Source organism: Capricornis sumatraensis, chromosome 20, assembly GCF_032405125.1.
Source record: "Capricornis sumatraensis isolate serow.1 chromosome 20, serow.2, whole genome shotgun sequence".
NCBI lineage: Eukaryota > Metazoa > Chordata > Mammalia > Artiodactyla > Bovidae > Capricornis > Capricornis sumatraensis.
Window position 1 is genome coordinate 53,507,033 of NC_091088.1, and position 18,359 is coordinate 53,525,391.

The window sequence follows — 18,359 nt, forward strand, 5'->3', positions numbered from 1 at the left end:
CTCCACCTCCGCCCCTCCCCTTTTTTTCTCTTCTTCCTCTTTGGGTCCCTGGTGGCAGCGCGTCGAGCACTCCCGGAACTGAAGCCCGGCGCCGGACGATCGGGAGGCGGGGGCCACGTCAGCGGGGTGGCTGGGGGCTCCGCGGGCCGGCCGGCTGAGCCATGCGGCGAGGCGCGCTCCTGGCGGGCGCCCTGGCAGCATACATCGCGTACCTGGTGCTGGGCGCGCTGCTGGTGGCCCGGCTGGAGGGGCCGCACGAAACCCGCCTCCGAGCCGAGCTGCGGATGCTGCGCCAGCAGCTGCTGCGGCGCAGCCCGTGTGTGGCCGCCCCTGCCCTGGACGCTTTCGTGGAGCGGGTGCTGGCGGCCGGACGGCTGGGGCGCTCCGCGCTCGCCAATGCCTCCGGGTCTGCCAACGCCTCGGACCCCACCTGGGACTTCGCCTCGGCTCTGTTCTTCGCCAGCACGCTGGTCACCACCGTGGGTACGTGAGCGCCGCCCTGAGCCCCCGGCCCACGAGGACCCGGGACCCCCTGCTTCCCCTTGCCTCCCTAGGGAACCCAGAGCCACCACGAAAGTACCCCGATCCCAGCAGATTATTCTCAGTTAACTCTGAGCCCAGGATCCCCTCAAAACCCCTTGATGAGAACCTGGGACCCACACTTGTGGGATCCTCCACCTTGGGAAGTCCCCATCCAGACCTTTCCTCCTAGTAGGAAGTCCTGTAGTTCGCTTGGGGTCCAGGATCATCCTCAGAGTACCTTCTGGCAAGCATCTAGGGCTCCCTTCCTCTCCCTTAGCCACCTTGGAGACCTGGGTCCAGTTCCCTCTGGGCCTAGAACAGTCCTCAGAGACCTCCTTTGAGAACCCAGGGCCCTCTGCCTGAGACCCTCTCCCCTTTAGCCACCCAGGACCTCCGCCCTTCTCTCTGGCTCAGACCTCCATCCCCTCCAACTCTGTCTCCTGATTCTGCAAATATATCCTTCTGGGATATGTCCTTCCGGAAGATTTACCCCAATCTCCTTCTGACCCTGGTGGCCCAGTGAGGACCCTGAATCTCTAGACCCTCTCCAGGCTCCATCACTAAAGACCTTACTGCCAGTGGAGATTCCTCAGCAAAGACCCAGGGAATCCGTCTCAGACTTCCACCCCTCTGGACCTAGACCACTCCCCAGCAAGGGCCCCTGCCCTCCTCCTGACCATTGTCCTACTTCCCTGCAGGTAGCCCTGACTCTAGACACAGGACCCCTCTTCACATCCCACTCCTTCTTGGCATCTCCTTTGTATTGGGGGAGCCCTCAATGCAGGGCTTCCCTTCCATTAGGGACACCCCTGTTCCCTCTAAACCTGTGATTTCCAATTCTGCAGCCCTCAGCTGTGGAAGTGTGGGAGAAAACTCGAGCGCCTTCCAGGAAGAACCACTGACTTTCTAACCGGAAGGTCCTCACCCAGGACTTCCACTCCTCCAGTCCCAAAACAGCTCCAGCGAAAACCCCTAGTGTTTTTCAGACCAGGGACTTCCCATGGGGGCCTCTATTTATTTCGACCTCTCCACCCAGCATGTGGGATTTAACCTGTGCCCTCTGCAGTGGAAGCTCAGAGTCCTAACCACTGGATGACCAGGGAATTCTATAGGGGCCTCTTTGAATGTGACAACCCTAGCTGAGACTGTCACCAATCTCTGGTCCCTGATACTCCTTATAAGAGCCCCTAAATACCTGGGACCCCAATGCTGGTCACACATGCTATCCTTGAGACAAGAATCCACCCCCCCCTCAACCAGGGTACCAGCCCAGAGACTCTACTCTCTGAACCTGCTGCCCCTGCCCCTAGACTCCCCCTGTCCACCATGAATTTCCCAAGAAAGGGAACCTCCTTGGGACCTGGGACCCCTTTAGTCTCCTCCAGACCCACAGCTGGAACCTTTTGCCCCAACTCTGTCCCAGCCTGGTTTGGACTCTCCCTCCATCAAGGATGCTCCAGGCTCTTTGTACCCCAGAACGCTCCCCACTATTCACTCAAGACCATTACCACTTTTCACCCTGGACACTCTCAGCCAGGACATGAGACACACACCCCCTCCCATCATCCCCTTAGCATTGTCTCCCCCCATCATGTTGCCTCAGGCATCCTTGGGCTCAGAAGCCCCCTCTACCTAAGAACCCCCCCCTCCTAATCCCATTTGTAATACCACTGGTGCCTGTCCCCCTTTTTCCTCTGGACCCAGGACCCAGCCCCAAACCAGGATCTGTTTCAAACCAGGACACTGGCCTCTGATTTCAGATTACTGACTGGACCCCACAGATCCCCTTCTCTGGACTCCTACAGCCTCAAGGAGGACCAACACACCCCTCCCTCAGCCCTACCTGGGAAATCCCTCACCTCAACACTCCTCAGACCTGGAAAATCCCTTTGTTTGTCAGGCTCTGCTGGTCCTCCCACCACCCCTCCCCAGCCCCCAAACTTCCTCTTTGCCTCTTTGCTAAGATCTGGCTTCCCAGGAGACTCAAATGGTAAAGCATCTGCTTACCAATCCAGGAGACTGAGGAGATGCAGGTTCGATCCCAGGGTTGGGAAGATCCCTTGGAAAAGGAAATAGCAACCCATTCCAGTATTCTTGCCTGGAAAATTCCATGGATAGAGAAGCCTGGAGGGCTCAACTGTCCATGGGGTCGCAAAGAGTTGGACATGGCTTGGTGATTCAGCATGCTAGGATTTGGACTGGGGAGGGGTCTGGGGCTCAGCTAGCCCACACACCTAACTCCCCATCCCTACGGACAGTAGCCTTTGCCATTTGTCACCGTGAGGCCCTTTTGTCACTGTCAAGTGGACCAGCAAACCAGGCCACAGCAGCTGGGCTGGATCTCACAGACGCTGCCCACTTGCTGGCTGGGCCTGCCCAACCTGCTTTGGGGCTTCACTCTCCCTGTCTCCTCCTAGATCCTGGCTTCTGAGAAGTCATCCCAGGCAGGACAGGTGAAGAAGCCAAACTCAAGGCAGGCACAGGTTCAGATTCCTGTTCAGCCACTGCTGATCTCTAGTCTTCTGTGTCCTCCATCATCTGTAAAATGGGGATAATTACACTCTCTACTTCACAGGAATAGTAAGAACTGATAGAAGACTTAACCACACCACATATGGACTTTACTCACTCATCACAATAAGCCTTGTGAGCCAGGTGCTGTGTGTGGTCCTATTTCTTAGCAATAGAATCTGAGGCCCAGAGAGGTTGGACAGCTTGCCCAAGGCCACACAGCTAGGAAGTGTAGAGTGCAGATTTGAACCGAGGCTGTTAGGCCTCGGAGTCCCATGCTCTTTTTTTAAATAAAAAAAAATTTTTTTTTTTTAAATTTTGGATGCGCTGGGTCTTTGTTGTGGCACGTGGTGTGGTCTTTCTCTAGTTGCAGCAGGCAGGCTTCTCTTGTTGTGGCATTAGACCTTCTCTAGTTGTGAAGCACGGGCTCCAGAGCATACAGGCTCAGTAGTTGTGGCACATGAAGTTTGTTGCCCTGTGGCATGTGGGATCTTAGTTCCCCAACCAGGGATTGAACCCAAGTCCCCTGCATTGGAAGATGGAGTCTTAATCACTGGACCACTAAGGAATTCCCCAGAGTCCCATGCTCTTAACCAGTGCACCACACTACTTTTTAGGCTTCCATGCATGATGAAGGGCGATACATGTATATTGTAAAAAAATTTCTGACATTCCTTAAAAATGGTAAGTTATTGCAATAGGGGAGAGAGATTGACTTCAATTCAGAGTATAGCAAAGATAGCTGGAGATTTAGAGCTGAGAGCAGAAGGAGGGGACTAGTGGATAGAAAAGTACTAAGAAGGGATATGGACGCTGGGTGGATTCTTGCTAAGTTGGCTTAACAGGATTCTTGTTAAAGACAGCCAAGGACTTCAATACAAGTGGTGGATAATGAGAAATTTGATCAGATGTCAAGTGTGGGGGATTCTCCCTAAATAAACTTAGTGGCATTGTTGCATCCAATTCTTTTCGATCCCATGGACTGTAGCCTGTCAGGCTCCTCTGTCCATGGAATTCTCTAGGCACAAATACTGCAGTGGGTAGCCATTCCCTTCACCAGGGCATCTTCCTGACTCAGGGATTGAACCTACATCGCCCACACTGCAGGCAGATTCTTAACTTAGGATTCCTGCTAAAACTGGGCTTAATCATGAAGAGAACTCAGAGGGGCCTGACTCAAGCTTGGTCAAGCAGGAAGGCTGTGTCCATGAGACATGCCAGTAATACTAACCGAGATTGACAGAGCCTCATTTATCATTAGGGCTGTTGGTGAAACCGGGAGCCCTGAATATATCTAGAGAAATGGAAAACCCGACAACATTCAGAGAGGCCTCTCCCACAGCGTTCCTGGGCTTGTCACAGGCCCTAGTCTTCTGAGAAAGATCTGAGGCCTGGAGCTGGTTCAGGCGGCCTTGCTGCGGTTGAGGCCAGGGCTGGAGGAGTTGGCCCGCTTGGAACTGGGAATGCAGAGAGGGAGTGAGCATCACAGTCTTGCTGACTCTTTCCATGACTATGCTAGGTGCCCTGTCCCAACCTGTACTCAAGGAAGGGATTATTTATGAGGCCATTTTCAAGTACTCTGAGGAAACAGGCTCAGAGAGAAGTCACTCGGCCAATATCACTCAGGGACCAAATAACAAAGCACTACTTTGAACTCAACTCTTGGAAGTAGCAAGTTGAGGCTCATGGCCCACTTTCTATTCTTCTTTCTTTCTTTTTTTAAATATTCACTAGTTTTTCAAAAATATTTGTTTATTTTTTTGGCTGCCCCGGGTCAAAGTTGGGGCACAAGGGATCTTCGATCTTCTTTGCAGCATGCAAACTCCTAGTTGTGGCACGTGGAATCTAGTTCCCTGACTAAGCATCAAACCCCAGCCCTCTGCATCTGGAGTCCAGAGTCTTAGCCCCTGGACCACCAGGGAAGCCCCCCCGCCCCCAACTCTATTCTAACTCTGATTTTTTCTGTTTATAAGGATTTCATGTCATCTGCAAACCTGTCCTTTCAGCCAGGCTGCTGGAGTTTCTCCATCAAAATCCTTGTATTAATGAAGCTTGGAGCCATAAGTGATAAACCTCAAATAACAGTTGCTTAAATATAATGGGAGTTTATTTCTTGGTCACGTTCAAGGGAGTCAGTCCAAGACCAAATTGGTGCTGCATGGTCAGAGACCCTCAGGTTCCAATATAACTCTCAGCCAGGCGCAGTTTCTCTTCCCAAGTTCATCTCATGGTCCTAGATGGCTGCTCAGCTCCAGCCTTCCTGTCTGTGATCCAGTCAGCAGGAGGAGGGAGTAAAGAAGGGAGATAGGCATCTCTATCTTTAAGGACACTTTCTGAAGTTACTTGCTTCTTTCATCTATATCTCCTTGGCCATAAGTTATTCCAGACCACATCTAGCTGTCTTTATTCCCAGTAGCCACGTATCCAGCAAAATCTAGAGGATCCTTTATTTTTCCCTAGGTTGTTTTTTTTTTTTTAAACTGGGAAGAAATACACATGAAATTTACTATCTTAACCATTTTTAAGTGTACAGTTCAGTGGTATTAGGTATATTCATATTGTTGTGCAACCGTTGCCAGCACCCATTTCCAGAACTCTTTTTACTTCTATTTTTTAAATATTTATTTATGTATTTAGGGTGCATCAAGTCTTTGTTGTGGTGTAGGGGCTTCTCTTTAGTTGTAGTACACAGACTTAGTTGCCCCAAGGCATGTGGGATCTTAGTCCCTCAGCGGGACCAGGGGTTAAACCCACATCCCCTGCATTGGAAGGTGGATTCTTCACCACTGGACCCCCAGGGAAGTCGCCAGAACTTTTTGGATCTTGCAAAACTGAATCTATACCCTTGTATATGCTAACTCCCCACTTGCCACTTCCTCGACTCCTGGCAACCATTGTTCTACTTTCCGTCTCTGTGATTTTTTTAATGTTTATTTATTTTTTAAAATTAATTCATTTATTTGGCTGTAACCAGATCTTAGTTGTGGCACACGTGATCTTCAGTCTTTGTTGCTGCCTGCAAAATCTTTAGTTGCGACATGTGGGATCTAGTTCCCTGACTGGGGATCAAATCCAGGCCCCCTGGTTGGGAGCGCACTGAGTTTTAGACAGTGGACCAAGTCCCCTGTCTCTATGATTTTGACTACACTAACTGCCACATATAAATGGAATTGCAGAAGCTTTGTCTTTTTGCAACTGGCTTATTTCACTTAGCATAATATCCTCAAGATTCATCCATGTTGTAGGATGTGTCAGAATTTCCTTCCTTCAAAGCCTGAATAATATTGCATTGTTTGTACTTACATTTTGTTGATTCATTCACCCATCAGTGGCCACGAGGGTTGTTTCCACCTTCTGACTATTGTGAAGAATGCTGCTATGAACATGGCTGTGCAGGTGTCTCTTGACCCCCTGCTTTCAATTCCTTTGACTATATAAAAGCCAGGGGGGAGACTTCCCTGTGGTCCAGTGGCTAAGACTCCATGCTCTCAATGCAGGGGGCCTGGGTTCAATTCCTGGTCAGGGAATTAGATCCCACATGCTTCAACTAAGAAGATAAATAAATAAATAAATACTTTTTTGTTGTTGTTTTTTAAAAAAGTCAGAGCCAGGGGATCCTTTTGTGTGGAAGATAGGCTCAGGGGAAAGCCTGCTCATATGGGCAATGCTTTCACACTTTCTTATGGACCACAGGCTGGATCTGTGGTCTTTTGGGCAAGATATTTTACTGTCAACATGAATCAGGCCCCTTATCACCCCAGTCATACCTCTGACCCTTTGGTTTGATTTATTTGGGAAATTACGCATTGCCAAAGTGAGCCAGTTTCACCAACACCTGAATTCCCCTTTGTCGTATTTCTGTTTGCAGAGCTCACACCCATACTGACCTTCCTGTGTGCCCACAGTCCTCCAAGAGCACGGTGGGGCTTGTCACACCCATTTAAAAATTGATTTATTTCTGGCTGCCCTGGGTCTTCGTTGCTGCACGTGGGTTTTCTTTAGTTGAGGAGAGTGGGGGCTACTCTCTATTTGTGATGTGTGGGCTTCTCATTGTGGAACATGGGCTCTAGGGCATGTGGGCCCTTCTCCTGATAGAACCTGCATCCCCTGCAGGGCGTGTGCTGCCCTGTTGAATTGTGCGGCGTCCCGTGGGTCACCAGACAAAGTGCTTTGACCTGAGATGGAGCCACAAGAGGGCCCTGAGCAGGGGAGGGACATGACCTGACTCCCGTGTTCACAGGGTCCCTCTGGCTGCATGGGGGGAGAAGGGAGACCAGGGAGGAGGCTGCCGGTAGAACAGGACCAGGATGAAGCCTTGGGTGGAGCGAGGGGGAAAGTGGGTAGGTTTGGGCTCTGTGCAAAGGTTGAGACAACAGAGTGGATGTGAGTGACGAGGGAGCTGAGGATGACACCAGGCTCTCAGCCTGAGCGGTGGGGAGGGTGGAGGTGCCATCACCGGAGATAAGAGAGTCTGGGAGGGGTGGCTTTGAGACTGAAATTAGTCCTCAGTTTAGAGCAATCACAGACTCCAGAGTGGATGCTGAGTGGGCCGAAGGATTTCCCCCTGACTCCCACAGGCTATGGGTACACAACGCCACTGACCGACGGGGGCAAGGCCTTCTCCATCGCCTTTGCGCTCCTGGGCGTCCCAGCCACCATGCTGCTGCTGACCGCCTCTGCCCAGCGCCTGTCACTGCTGCTCACCCACACGCCCCTGTCCTGGGTGAGTCAGCACTGGGGCTGTGCCCCCCGGAAGGCAGCCCGCTGGCACCTGGCCATCCTGCTGGGGGTCGTGGTGACCGTCTGCTTCCTGGTGCCAGCCGCCATCTTTGCCCACCTTGAGGAAGCCTGGAGCTTCCTGGACGCCTTCTACTTCTGCTTCATCTCTCTGTCCACCATCGGCCTGGGTGATTACGTGCCGGGAGAAGCCCCCGGCCAGCCCTACCGGGCTGTCTACAAGTTGTTAGTCACAGGTGAGTGGGGTGGCTGGCTGGGGACTGAGGGCTGGTGTGCGGGTGACCTGGCCCCGTCCCAGAGGGATGAGGCATTGAGAGTCACAGCCCCATCCTGGGGGATCCCATAGCCCCATGGCCATGATCTGGGCAATCTGGGTCCACTCATCACCTCTCTGCCATCTCTGCAGTCTACCTCTTCCTGGGCCTGGTCGCCATGGTGCTCTTGGTGCAGACTTTCCGCCGTGTGTCTGACCTTCACGGCCTCACAGAGCTCATCCTGCTGCCCACTCCATGCCCCACCAGCTTCACGGAGGAAGATGACCGGGTAGACATCCTGAGCCCCGAGCCCGAGCCACACCAGCAGCTCACAGCCGGCTCGCACGTGGACTACGCCTCCATCCCCAGGTAGCTGGGGCAAGTGTCGGGGCAGCTGCAGACCAGGCCTGTGGCTGAGGGGCCCTCGGGACTGGAACCGATGGACTGGCCCATTTACAAGCACACGCTGGTGTTCCTGAGGCCCTGCCTCCACTGTCTGCCCTTTGTCTGACCGGCCTGAGCACCGCCTGGATCCAGGAAGCAACACTGCCTCGATTCCCCTGCCCCTCCTCTCGCCTCCCGGCACACTCTGCTTCCCTGACTTTCTCACCGACTCTGTATTTCTCAGTCTTTGCCTCGCGCCATCTGCTTCTCTCACTCAAATAGCCACTCATCACCTGCTAATTCTCCCAGGCTCTGGGCTTAGACCTCATTTCATGACTGGCCCGCTCTGAGCCTTGATTAACCTCTTGGGTCAAGTGGAAAGAATATATTCCCTCATTCAAAACTCCCTCCTCTGTGCCAATCCGTGCTGGGCAGCACTGGGCCCACCACAGTGTTCCAGATGCTCTGGGCCCTGCTCTCATGGGGCTCCCTGTCCTGTCTCCCATACAGTGATAGTTCATAACAGGCAGGACTTCAATAGTGGGGGCAGGGGAAGGTGCGCAGAGTGGTCAGGGCTGGGGTAGAGGAAGCACAGGGAATGTACCCAGTCTAGCCGGGAAGGTCAGGGAGGGCTTCCTGGAGGAAGGGGCAACTGCACTCAGGCCTGAAATCTGAAGAGTAGTCAGTCTGGGGCAGAAGGTGTACCTGACTCATTTTGCTCCAGTGTGTCCAGGGAGCTAGACATATTCTGATATGCCTGGGGTAGGCTTGCATAATAGTCTTCCAGGAAGCTGAGATGGGATCCTAGCCCAGTGTGGAAGGTACTGCTTTTAGTGAGACACCATCGTAGAAGCTGTTCCTGTTTACCAAGAACTAATTACATTACGTTCCCTGGGCTCTAGAGCCAGCCTGTGTCTGTGTTAGTCGTTCAGTCGTGTCCGACTCTTGGCGACCCCATGGACTGTAGCCCACCAGGCTCTTCTGTTCATGGGATTCTCCAGGCAAGGATATTGGAGTGGGTTGCCATGCCCTTCTCCAGCTGGAGCCAGCCTGCCTTGGCTCAAATCCCAACTCAGCGGTGTCCTGCCCATGTCTTTGGGTGGTCATTTTGCCCCTATTTCCTTGGTTTCCTCTAATAATGATCGTTCAAAAGATGATTTCACAGAGCCTGCCATGTTATTCTGGGATGATCTCTTTGGCTAGGCCCTGTTCTGGGTACTTTACACATGAGGAAGATAATGCAGTATTATCATTGGATGTGGGCACATTGTAAGTGTCCTTAAATGACCATCTTGGGAACTTGGCTTCTTTCTTGAGGGCACTAGAGAGCCATGGAAGGGATTTGAGCAGGAGAGGGCCATGGTTAGATTTGGGCTTTTGCTGCTGTGTATTTGTGGGGTTGGGGGGAGACTGAGGCTGGGTGCCCAGGGGAGGCTGGGGCAGGAATGAAGCAGGAGACAATGGGTCTCGGTGAGGCTGAGGGAAGGGGAGGAGGGGGCAAGTCAAGGGATGCTCAGAAGACCAGGTGGACGGGCCATAAGGCTTACAGACTTGGGAGGGACAAGGCCAGGGAAAGGTCCAACAATGCTCAGCTGCCCCCGAGGTAGGGGACCTGTAAGAAAACAAATTTGTAGGGAGATGTTGAGGCTTGTTTGGAATATGGTGGCTGTGAAGGGCTAAAGGGACACCCAGGAAAAGGAAGCAGGAAGTCACAGGACCCTCAGAGCAAGGACTTAGGGGGTGGTTGAGGCTGCAGACAGATGAGGAAACCAAGACTGTGAAGGTGGGTATTGACAGCCCTGGGTGGGAATGAAGAGAAGACCAGCCTTGAGAAATCAACCATAGGGTATATATACATATATATATATATATATATATATATATATATTTTATATATATATATATCAGTAAGGAAAGATTTGGGTTGCAAGTAAAACAATCCTGACTGGCACTGACTAAAACAGTAAGATGGTTATATATTGTATATCACCTGAGTTGGAGAGATCTCTGGGTAAGATACAGTTCACAACTCCAAGAAGGTCTTCTGTTTCCTGGTTCCCTCTCTCTCTGCTCTATTACCCTCAGCTGAAGGCTTGGCTCCCACATGGGCTCTCCTCATGGCCACAAAGTGGCTGCTACAGGTCCAGGCATCACAATAAGACATGTTAATTTTTAGTGCAAGAAGAGGGAAAGGGGTGTGTCTTCCCATGGTGCCTCTTTGGAAAGAAGGAAACCTTTTCCCAGTGTTTCCCAGCAGACTTCCTCTTCAATATCATTGACCAAAATTGGCTCCTGAATCAGTCATCGGCCAGAGTGATCATGGCATCTCTATGATTAGCTTGAATTCCTCAGGATTCCCCCTGCCACCAGGGACTGAGGCTGGGGCTGAGGTTTTAGTTTGCAGGCTGGTAAATACTTGAACAAAACTGGGCTTCTATTAGAAAGGCAGAAAGTTGGGATAATGGGAGCTATCAACAAACAAGTCAGCCAGGATGATGATGTATAATTATGCAGGTAGGGACCTGCATAAGGGTTGCCTGGCGGGCAGGGTGGAAACAACTTGGAGTGGAAGTTCAAGGCTGAATGTGCCCAAAGGGGACTTCTTTTTCTTTTTTTCAGGGGGGACTTGTTTTTCTAATTAACATAGTCCCATATGATGAGCAATGACCCCTCAACCAAAGAGAAAAACTTACAAAAGAGGCAGAAAGGAAGTTCAAGACAGGAATAGGAAAACCAGGAGAGTGGGAAATATTGGTGAGAGTTGAGAGAATTTTAAAAAGGGAAAAGTCAACATTGTCAAATGATGCTAAGAAGTCACACAAAATCATTTTAATAACACGAGAGAGAACACTTGTATAGGATTTACTACCTGCCAGGCACTGTTCCAAGCTCTTGATACACCAGAATTTATTTTATGCTCTCAGCAACTCTGTAAGTCAGGTACATTCTCCATATTGCAGATGAGGACAGGAGGCCCAGAGAGGTTAAATAACTTATCCAATATCACACAGGAAGTGCAAGATGGGGATTTAGATGAGGATTTTTGTTTTTTTGGTCACCTTGCCACATGGAGGCTCAGAAATATCCACTGTCTAGTTCTTTCTCAGTCTCCCAGCCTTCCTGGCTCCTCAGCACAGTTGTTGACCCTGCTGCTAAAGTCAGCAGCTGGGTGAGAGGGAGTTGCTTGAGGGAGGAAGGTGCCTGCGTGATCTGGCTTCTGCTCCCCACCACTTCTCCTTCCAAATTCCTTCCTCTAAAAGAAACCAATACTTAAAAAAAAAAAAAGTGCACATTAAAAAGGGAAAAAGTAGAAGAATATTCAATAGAAATAAGTCTTTCTCCTGTGTGTAGGCTGTGATGACAGATTTTCTCAGGCCTCCTAAGCATGTACCAGCAATATACCTGTGTGTATATGTGTGTCATTAATTTTTTTTCTTTCAGTTGGCAAAAATGGTACTGTATGGTGAGGTAATTACAATCACAGACTCTGGAGGCAAAGTCCCTGGGTATAAATCTGAACTCTGTCATTCCCAAGTCTGTGGTTTTGGGCCACTCATTTCACCTTCCTGTGCTGTTTGCCAATCTGTGAAATGGTATAACAGCACCTACCTCGTGGACTTGTTGGAGAATTAAGCAATATCTGTAAAGCTCTTAGAACAGTGTCTGGTGCTCAATAAAATATTGGCTCATTTCTGCACTTTTTTCATATGTCTCATATATGCATATATAATTTTTATATGCTTTCTAATATTCTCTTTCTGCATCTTGCTTTTTTTTTTTACCAACTCAGTGTCATTCAGAGATCATTTCAGAGGCACAAGAGTAGATCTCATATCCTTTTCTTTTTTTTTTTTAATTTTTATTTGGGGCTGCACTAGGTCTTCATTGCTGTGTGTGGGCTTTCTCTAGTTGCAGTGAGCAAGGGCTACCCTTTGTTGCAGTACATGAGCACAGGCTTCAGTAGTTGTAGGACAGAGGGTCATTAGTTGTGGCTCACGGGCCCTAAAGCTTGTAGGCTTCAGTGGTTGCAGCACATCAGCTCAGAAATAGTGGTACACGGGCTTCGTTGTTCCTCAGCATGTGGAATCTTCCCAGACCAGGGATCAAACCTGTGTCCCCTGCATTGCAGGTGGATTATTATCCACTGCACCATCAGGGAAGTCCCTGATATCCTTTTTTATGTCTGCTGTGCCGCCTCTAGGACACACATCCCACAGAATACTAGAGTGGGTTGCCATTTCCTACTCCAGGGAATCTTCCTGACCCAGGGATCGAACCCATGTCTCCTGCAGCTCCCTTACTGGCAGGCGGATTCTTTACCACTGAGCCACTGGGGAAGTCCAAGTTATTTCCATGTTTCACTAATGGACATGTCTTTTGCTAGCATAAATGAAGCTGTAGGGTGTACCTTGGGCATGTGAGTAACAGAGGCACTTTCTCCTGGTGCGGTTATATTCCAGAGTCAGGGAGTACCATGAAGATACCCCAGTCTCTCTGCCTCTGTGAATCTAGAAGGGCTCAGGTACACAGCTGCTGAGTTTCTTCCCTCAGATGAAGTCACCCTCCCTGGTCTGTGGGGATGGGCTAGGGGGTGGGGGCACAGACTTTCATCAGCTCTTTATTTACATGGAACACTTATTCTGTGCTGTGTTGCACAGAATTTGAAACAACAAAGGTTGACAAAGCCCCAGGCCTGCCCTCATAGAGCCTGCGATGCAGTGGGAAACAGAGACTCATTCCCAGGCAGCCATAGCCTAGTGTGGTCAGGGGAGGGATGAGGGCTGCTCTTGTATCACAGACAAGACAGGAAGGAAGGAAAGTGCTCAGGTGGTGACAAAGTAGGGAATAGTATTCCAGAAGGGGTTTATAGTGTGTGCACAGTTCAGAAGAGAGCCAGCATACTGGATCAAGGATATTCAAGACTAGGCTTTGGACCACAGAGAGAAACAGATCAGTGGATAGGAGGGACAACAGGCATCAGTTTATGCAGAACTCTGGAAAACAATTTAGTTTGGATGTTTCCCTGGGGTCCTGGGCAGGTATGGAAGGTTTCCAGGGTGTTGTCCCCAAACCACTAGTATCAGCATCACGTGGAATACAAATGCTCCAGCCCCATCTAAAGACTTCAGTTCAGTTCAGTCGCTCAGTCGTGTCCGACTCTTTGTGACCCCATGAATTGCAGCACGTCAGGCCTCCCTGTCCACCACCAACTCCCAGAGTTGATTCAGACTCATGTCCATCGACTCAGTGATGCCATCCAGCCATCTCATCCTCTGTCGTCCCCTTCTCCTCCTGCCCCCAATCCATCCCAGCATCAGAGTCTTTTCCAATGAGTCAACTCTTCGCATGAGGTGGCCAAAGTACTGGAGTTTCAGCTTTAGCATCATTCCTTCCAAAGAAATCCCAGGGCTGATCTCCTTCAGAATGGACTGGTTGGATCTCCTTGCAGTCCAAGGGGGTGGAGCCTAATAACCTGTTTTAACGAGCCCTTCTGAAGGCAATGGCAACCCACTCCAGTACTCTTGCCTGGAAAATCTCATGGATGGAGGAGCCTGGTAGGCTGCAGTCCATGAGGTCGCTAAAATCTGCAAGACTGAGCGACTTCACTTTCACTTTCTGACGAGTCTAATGCACTCTAAAGTTTAAAACCACTGGAGTTTAAAGTCAGCTTTGCAGTCCATCAAAAAGTCATGGTCTGGGGAATTCCCTGGCGGTTCAGTGGCAAGGATTCCAGGCTTCCACTCCAAGGGGCTCGGGTTCAGTCACTGGTGGGGTAACTATGATCGCAGCGGCAAAATAAAATGAAAAGACGGTCTGAGTCCTTAACTGTTAGGCGTCAGAGTACCAATGAAAACTGTTAACTTATTGAATATTTATTTGTGCCAGGTACTCTTCACGTGTTATCTTAATGACTTCTCAAGACAACGCTATGAGATGACTGCCTTTGTCTTTGTTCTGCAGAGGAGGGTGTTAAACCGCAGTCAGATTAATTTTCCACAGAGTCCTATTTTTTTTTCACTAGAATTGTGATATCAAAGTCTGATTGGATAGAAGGATAACTAGGCCAGAACCACCAATAGAAACTCCCTGAAGGCCTTCCTGTCACAAACTTCGTCCGCAGCTCCCTCTGCAGTCCAGGGCCCGCGCGAATGTTGAGTTTCTCCCTCCCTCGGTCCCTCAAGCCTTAAGCGCTAGTCGGGAAGCGCGTTACCACGGAGACAGGCGGGTGAAGCAGGCGTGCCTCGCGAAAAGAAGTCGGTTGTGGAAGTGTAGGCGGCCATTTTGAGACCGGGCAAGAGGGGCGGGACTGGAGCGGCAGAGTGACGGTTGACCGGTTTTAACTTAGTGACAGGTACCACCGGGCAGGGAGAAGAAGGAGTGCCTGGGGCCTCCCTGGGAGGGATGCAGGGGGTGGGGGCGGGGTTAAGAAGGGGAAGAGAGGGACCGGGGGAGGAGAGGCGGGGAAAGGCTGAGGAAAAGGAGGAGAGACCAGGGACTGGGCACAGAGGGGCAGGGCGGAGAGAGGGCGGGGCGAGGAGCCTGGAGAGGCCAAGAAAAGAAGCCGGGCGATGAATAGGGGCGGGGCTAGAAGAGGCGGAGCTTAGAGCTGGGCTATCCAGGGCATGGAAAGAGATGGCGAGAAGAGGGGAGGAGACAAGGTACCGCGGTTCAGGCGGAAGGAGAGGACCGAGAAAGTGCTGACAGACAAGGCAGCGCCGGCAGGGAACGAGGAGGTGCAGGGCGAAGAGAGGGTGCGGAGCGAGCGGAAGGCCAATGGCGAGGAGAGTTCCCGAGGCAAAGAAAGGGTCTCCAACGAGAAGGGGCGGGATCACAGGAGGGGGCGGGGCAAGGAACGGGCTTGGGAAGAACATCTCCCCCAGGATGAGGGGGGAGGGCGGATCGATAAGGGGAGGCACAAGGCGCAGAAGCCGAGCGAGGGGCAAGCTACAGGAGAGAAGTCGAAGCGAGGACAGGGGAAGAGGTGGGGCGTGGGGAAGGTACAGGTTCGGGGGAGGGACGGGTCTAGAGGCAGGATCTGGTACCTGGGCAGGTCCCGAGCACGGAGAAAGGGGCGGTGCGGAGAAATGTGGGGGGGCGGGGCAAGACGTGGGGGCGGAGCCAGGCTCAGGTATGCGAGGAGAGGAACTGGGGGCAATAGGGGGGGCATAGCTAAACCGGGAAACAGAAATAGAGACCGACTGAAGAGTAGGGGTCGGAGGCAGAGCACAGGCAGAGCAAAGAAGGATAGGGCAAGTTTAAGGGGTGAGCCTGGGAGGCGGGGCGAAACCAGGGGTAGGGGCATGGCCAGGAGCAACAGTAGGGGAGAGCCCAGGAGTAGCAGCAGAGCCAGGGTCCGGAAGAGCGGTAGTTGCCGGCCGGAGGTCTGGAGCAGAGGTGGAGCCAGGAGCAAGATCAGGAGAGAAGCCAGGAGCAAGAGCACAGGCGGAGCCAGGAGCAAGAACAGGCGAGAAGCCAGGAGCGAGAGCAGGAGAGGAACCTGGAGCAAGAACAGGACCGGAGCGAGAAGCAAAAGTAGGAGTGGAGCGAGGAGCAAGAAGAATAGGGGTGGGGCCAGACATCTGAGCAGAGGCGGGACCAGGAGCAGGGCCTGGGCGGGGCGCAGGAATAAGGCGGGATCTAAGACGGCGCCTACCGAGAACAGTCTGGCCGGCTGGTGACCTCCGCCTTCTCCAGGTTGAAGCCACGTTACCCACTTACCTGAGATGTTCCCTGCTGGCCCTGCTCCGTGGCCGAGGCTCCGAGTCCTGCGGGCGCTGTGGGCACTGCTGGTGGTGCTGTTGGCACCGTGGAGGTTGTGGGCGATACAGGAAACCCAGGAGTGCACCTGGCAGGTTGTCCTGAACAACTTAGAGTCAGTAGGCAAGAACGACGCGATCGATCATTTCGTCGATCAAGAGCTGTACACAGTGGACAAAGTGTTCGACCTGCTAGTGGACGCGCCCATCGACCCGGACGAGGTGAGGGGACTAGGGGCAGGCGAATGGGAGAGGTCCTGGAGCTGCATCCTTCTGGGCTCTGGACATTTGCTCACCATCTCCTTGCAGACATACTTGGGCTTTCCTTACTACCTGAAGATCAACTACTCCTGCACAGGAGAAGTGGTGAGTGGGTGCAGGGGCAGGGGATGTTTATTCTGTTGGGGCCTCATTTTTCCCCCTTTCTAATATTTAAATAGGCATGGCACCATTGAACCCTAGGGGCCTTAAAGATTCAAGATTCCTAATATCTCACCAGGCACATAGTTGGTGCTTATTAGCTTTTAATTTCCATTAAAAAGAAAAAGAAAAAACCAGAGAGCTATAAGGACTTCCCTGGTGGTCCAGTGGTTAAGACTGAAAGCTTCCACTGTAGGAGGCACAGGTTGGGTCCCTGGTCAGGGAACTAGGATCCCACGTGCCAGATATTGGGGTCAAAAAGAAAAAGAAACATGTTTTCCTCATAAAGAAAATATTTTTTAAAATTGAGATAGAATTCACATGTCCTAAAGTTCACCATTTAAAAATATACAATTCAAGGGTTCCCTGGTGGTCCGTGGCTAAGACTCCCGGCTTGGTGTGCAGGGAGCATAGGTTGGATCCCTGGTTGGGGAACTCAAATTCTGCAAGCTGCCCCTGGAGACCACTAATCTGTTTTCTACTTCTGTGAAATTGTTTATTCTGGACATTTCATATAAGAATGGAATCAAGCAATATGTGGCCTTTTGTATCTGACTTCTTCCACTTCACATGTTTTCAAGACCGATCCATGTTATAACATGGATCAGTATTTCCTTTTTATGGCTGAGTCACCGATGCAATGGACTTGAACTTGGGCAAGCTTTGGGAGATGGTGAGGGACAGGAAGGCCTGACATGCTGCAGTCCATAGAGTTACAGAGTCAGACACGATTGGGTGACTGAACAGCAATATTCAGTTGTACGGATGTGCTACATTTTGCTTAGCCATTCATTAAGTGATGGTGATTTGAGTTATCTCCACTTTGAGGGTGGTTATTATGAATGATGCTGCATTTGTACAAGCATCTGTTTTCAGTTATCTTCAGTGTATACCTAGGGAATGAATTTCTGGGTCACATGACAACTCTGTTTCACTTCTGAGGACTTGCCGGGCTGTTTTCCAAAGCAAATCCATGTCATTTCACATTCTTATAAACAGTGTATGAGGGGTCCGTTCTTTCTGTGTTGTCATTTGTTGTTGTCTATTCCTTTGATTCTTGCCGTCTAGCATGTGTGAAATGGTATCTCAGTGCGGTTTTGATTTACATTTGCCTCATAACTAATGACGTTGAACATCTTTTCATATGCCCGTTAGCCGTTTATCTATCTTCTTAGGAGAAATGTCTGTTCAGATCCTTTGCCCATTTAAAAACTGGGTTATTTGTCTTTTTACTGTCACAATATAAAATTTCTTTTTATAGACTGGAAAATAGTTCCTGTTCAGATATATAATTTGTAAATATTTTTCACTTTCCATGTCTTTTCACTTTCTTAATGATGTCCTTTAAAGCACTAAAGCTTTACATTTATTGAGATATAATTCACATATCATACAATGGCACCACAGTTTTAATTTTTGATAAAGCCCAATTATCAGTTTTTTTTTTCATTTGTTACGGGTCCTTTTGGTGTTGTCTAAGGCTTTACCTAACCAGAAGTCATGAAAATTTACGCCCATGTTTTCTTCTAAGAGTTTGTTTGTTTGTTTTAGGTCTTATGTTCAGGCCTTTGATTGATTTTGAGTTAGTTTTTGTATATGGTGTGAGGTAGGGGTCTAATTTTTACCTATGAATATCGAGTTATGCCAAGACTGAAAAGATTATTCTTTCCTCATTGAATTGTCTTGACATCCTTGTCAAAAATCAGTTGACTATAAGTATAAGGGTATATTTCTAGATATAATTCTATTCCATTGTTCTATATGTCTGTCCATA

The 18,359-nt window shown here is 50.4% G+C and overlaps 2 protein-coding genes across 2 annotated transcripts in view; both read left to right on the top strand.

Annotated features, from left to right (window-relative positions):
* Positions 1-161: 161 nt before the first annotated feature.
* Positions 162-8,397, top strand: KCNK6 (potassium two pore domain channel subfamily K member 6). The gene is made up of 3 exons (XM_068991650.1): positions 162-483; positions 7,611-8,006; positions 8,177-8,397. Exons 1-3 carry the CDS (start codon positions 162-164, stop codon positions 8,395-8,397), a joined length of 939 nt encoding a protein of 312 aa, XP_068847751.1.
* A 6,634-nt stretch (positions 8,398-15,031) lies between these two features.
* The window catches only part of CATSPERG (cation channel sperm associated auxiliary subunit gamma), a 29,983-nt gene continuing 26,655 nt past the window's right edge, over positions 15,032-18,359 (top strand). The window contains 3 exon segments of the mRNA XM_068993060.1: positions 15,032-15,390; positions 16,111-16,387; positions 16,475-16,528. Coding sequence (XP_068849161.1) covers positions 15,032-15,390; positions 16,111-16,387; positions 16,475-16,528 — 690 coding nt within the window.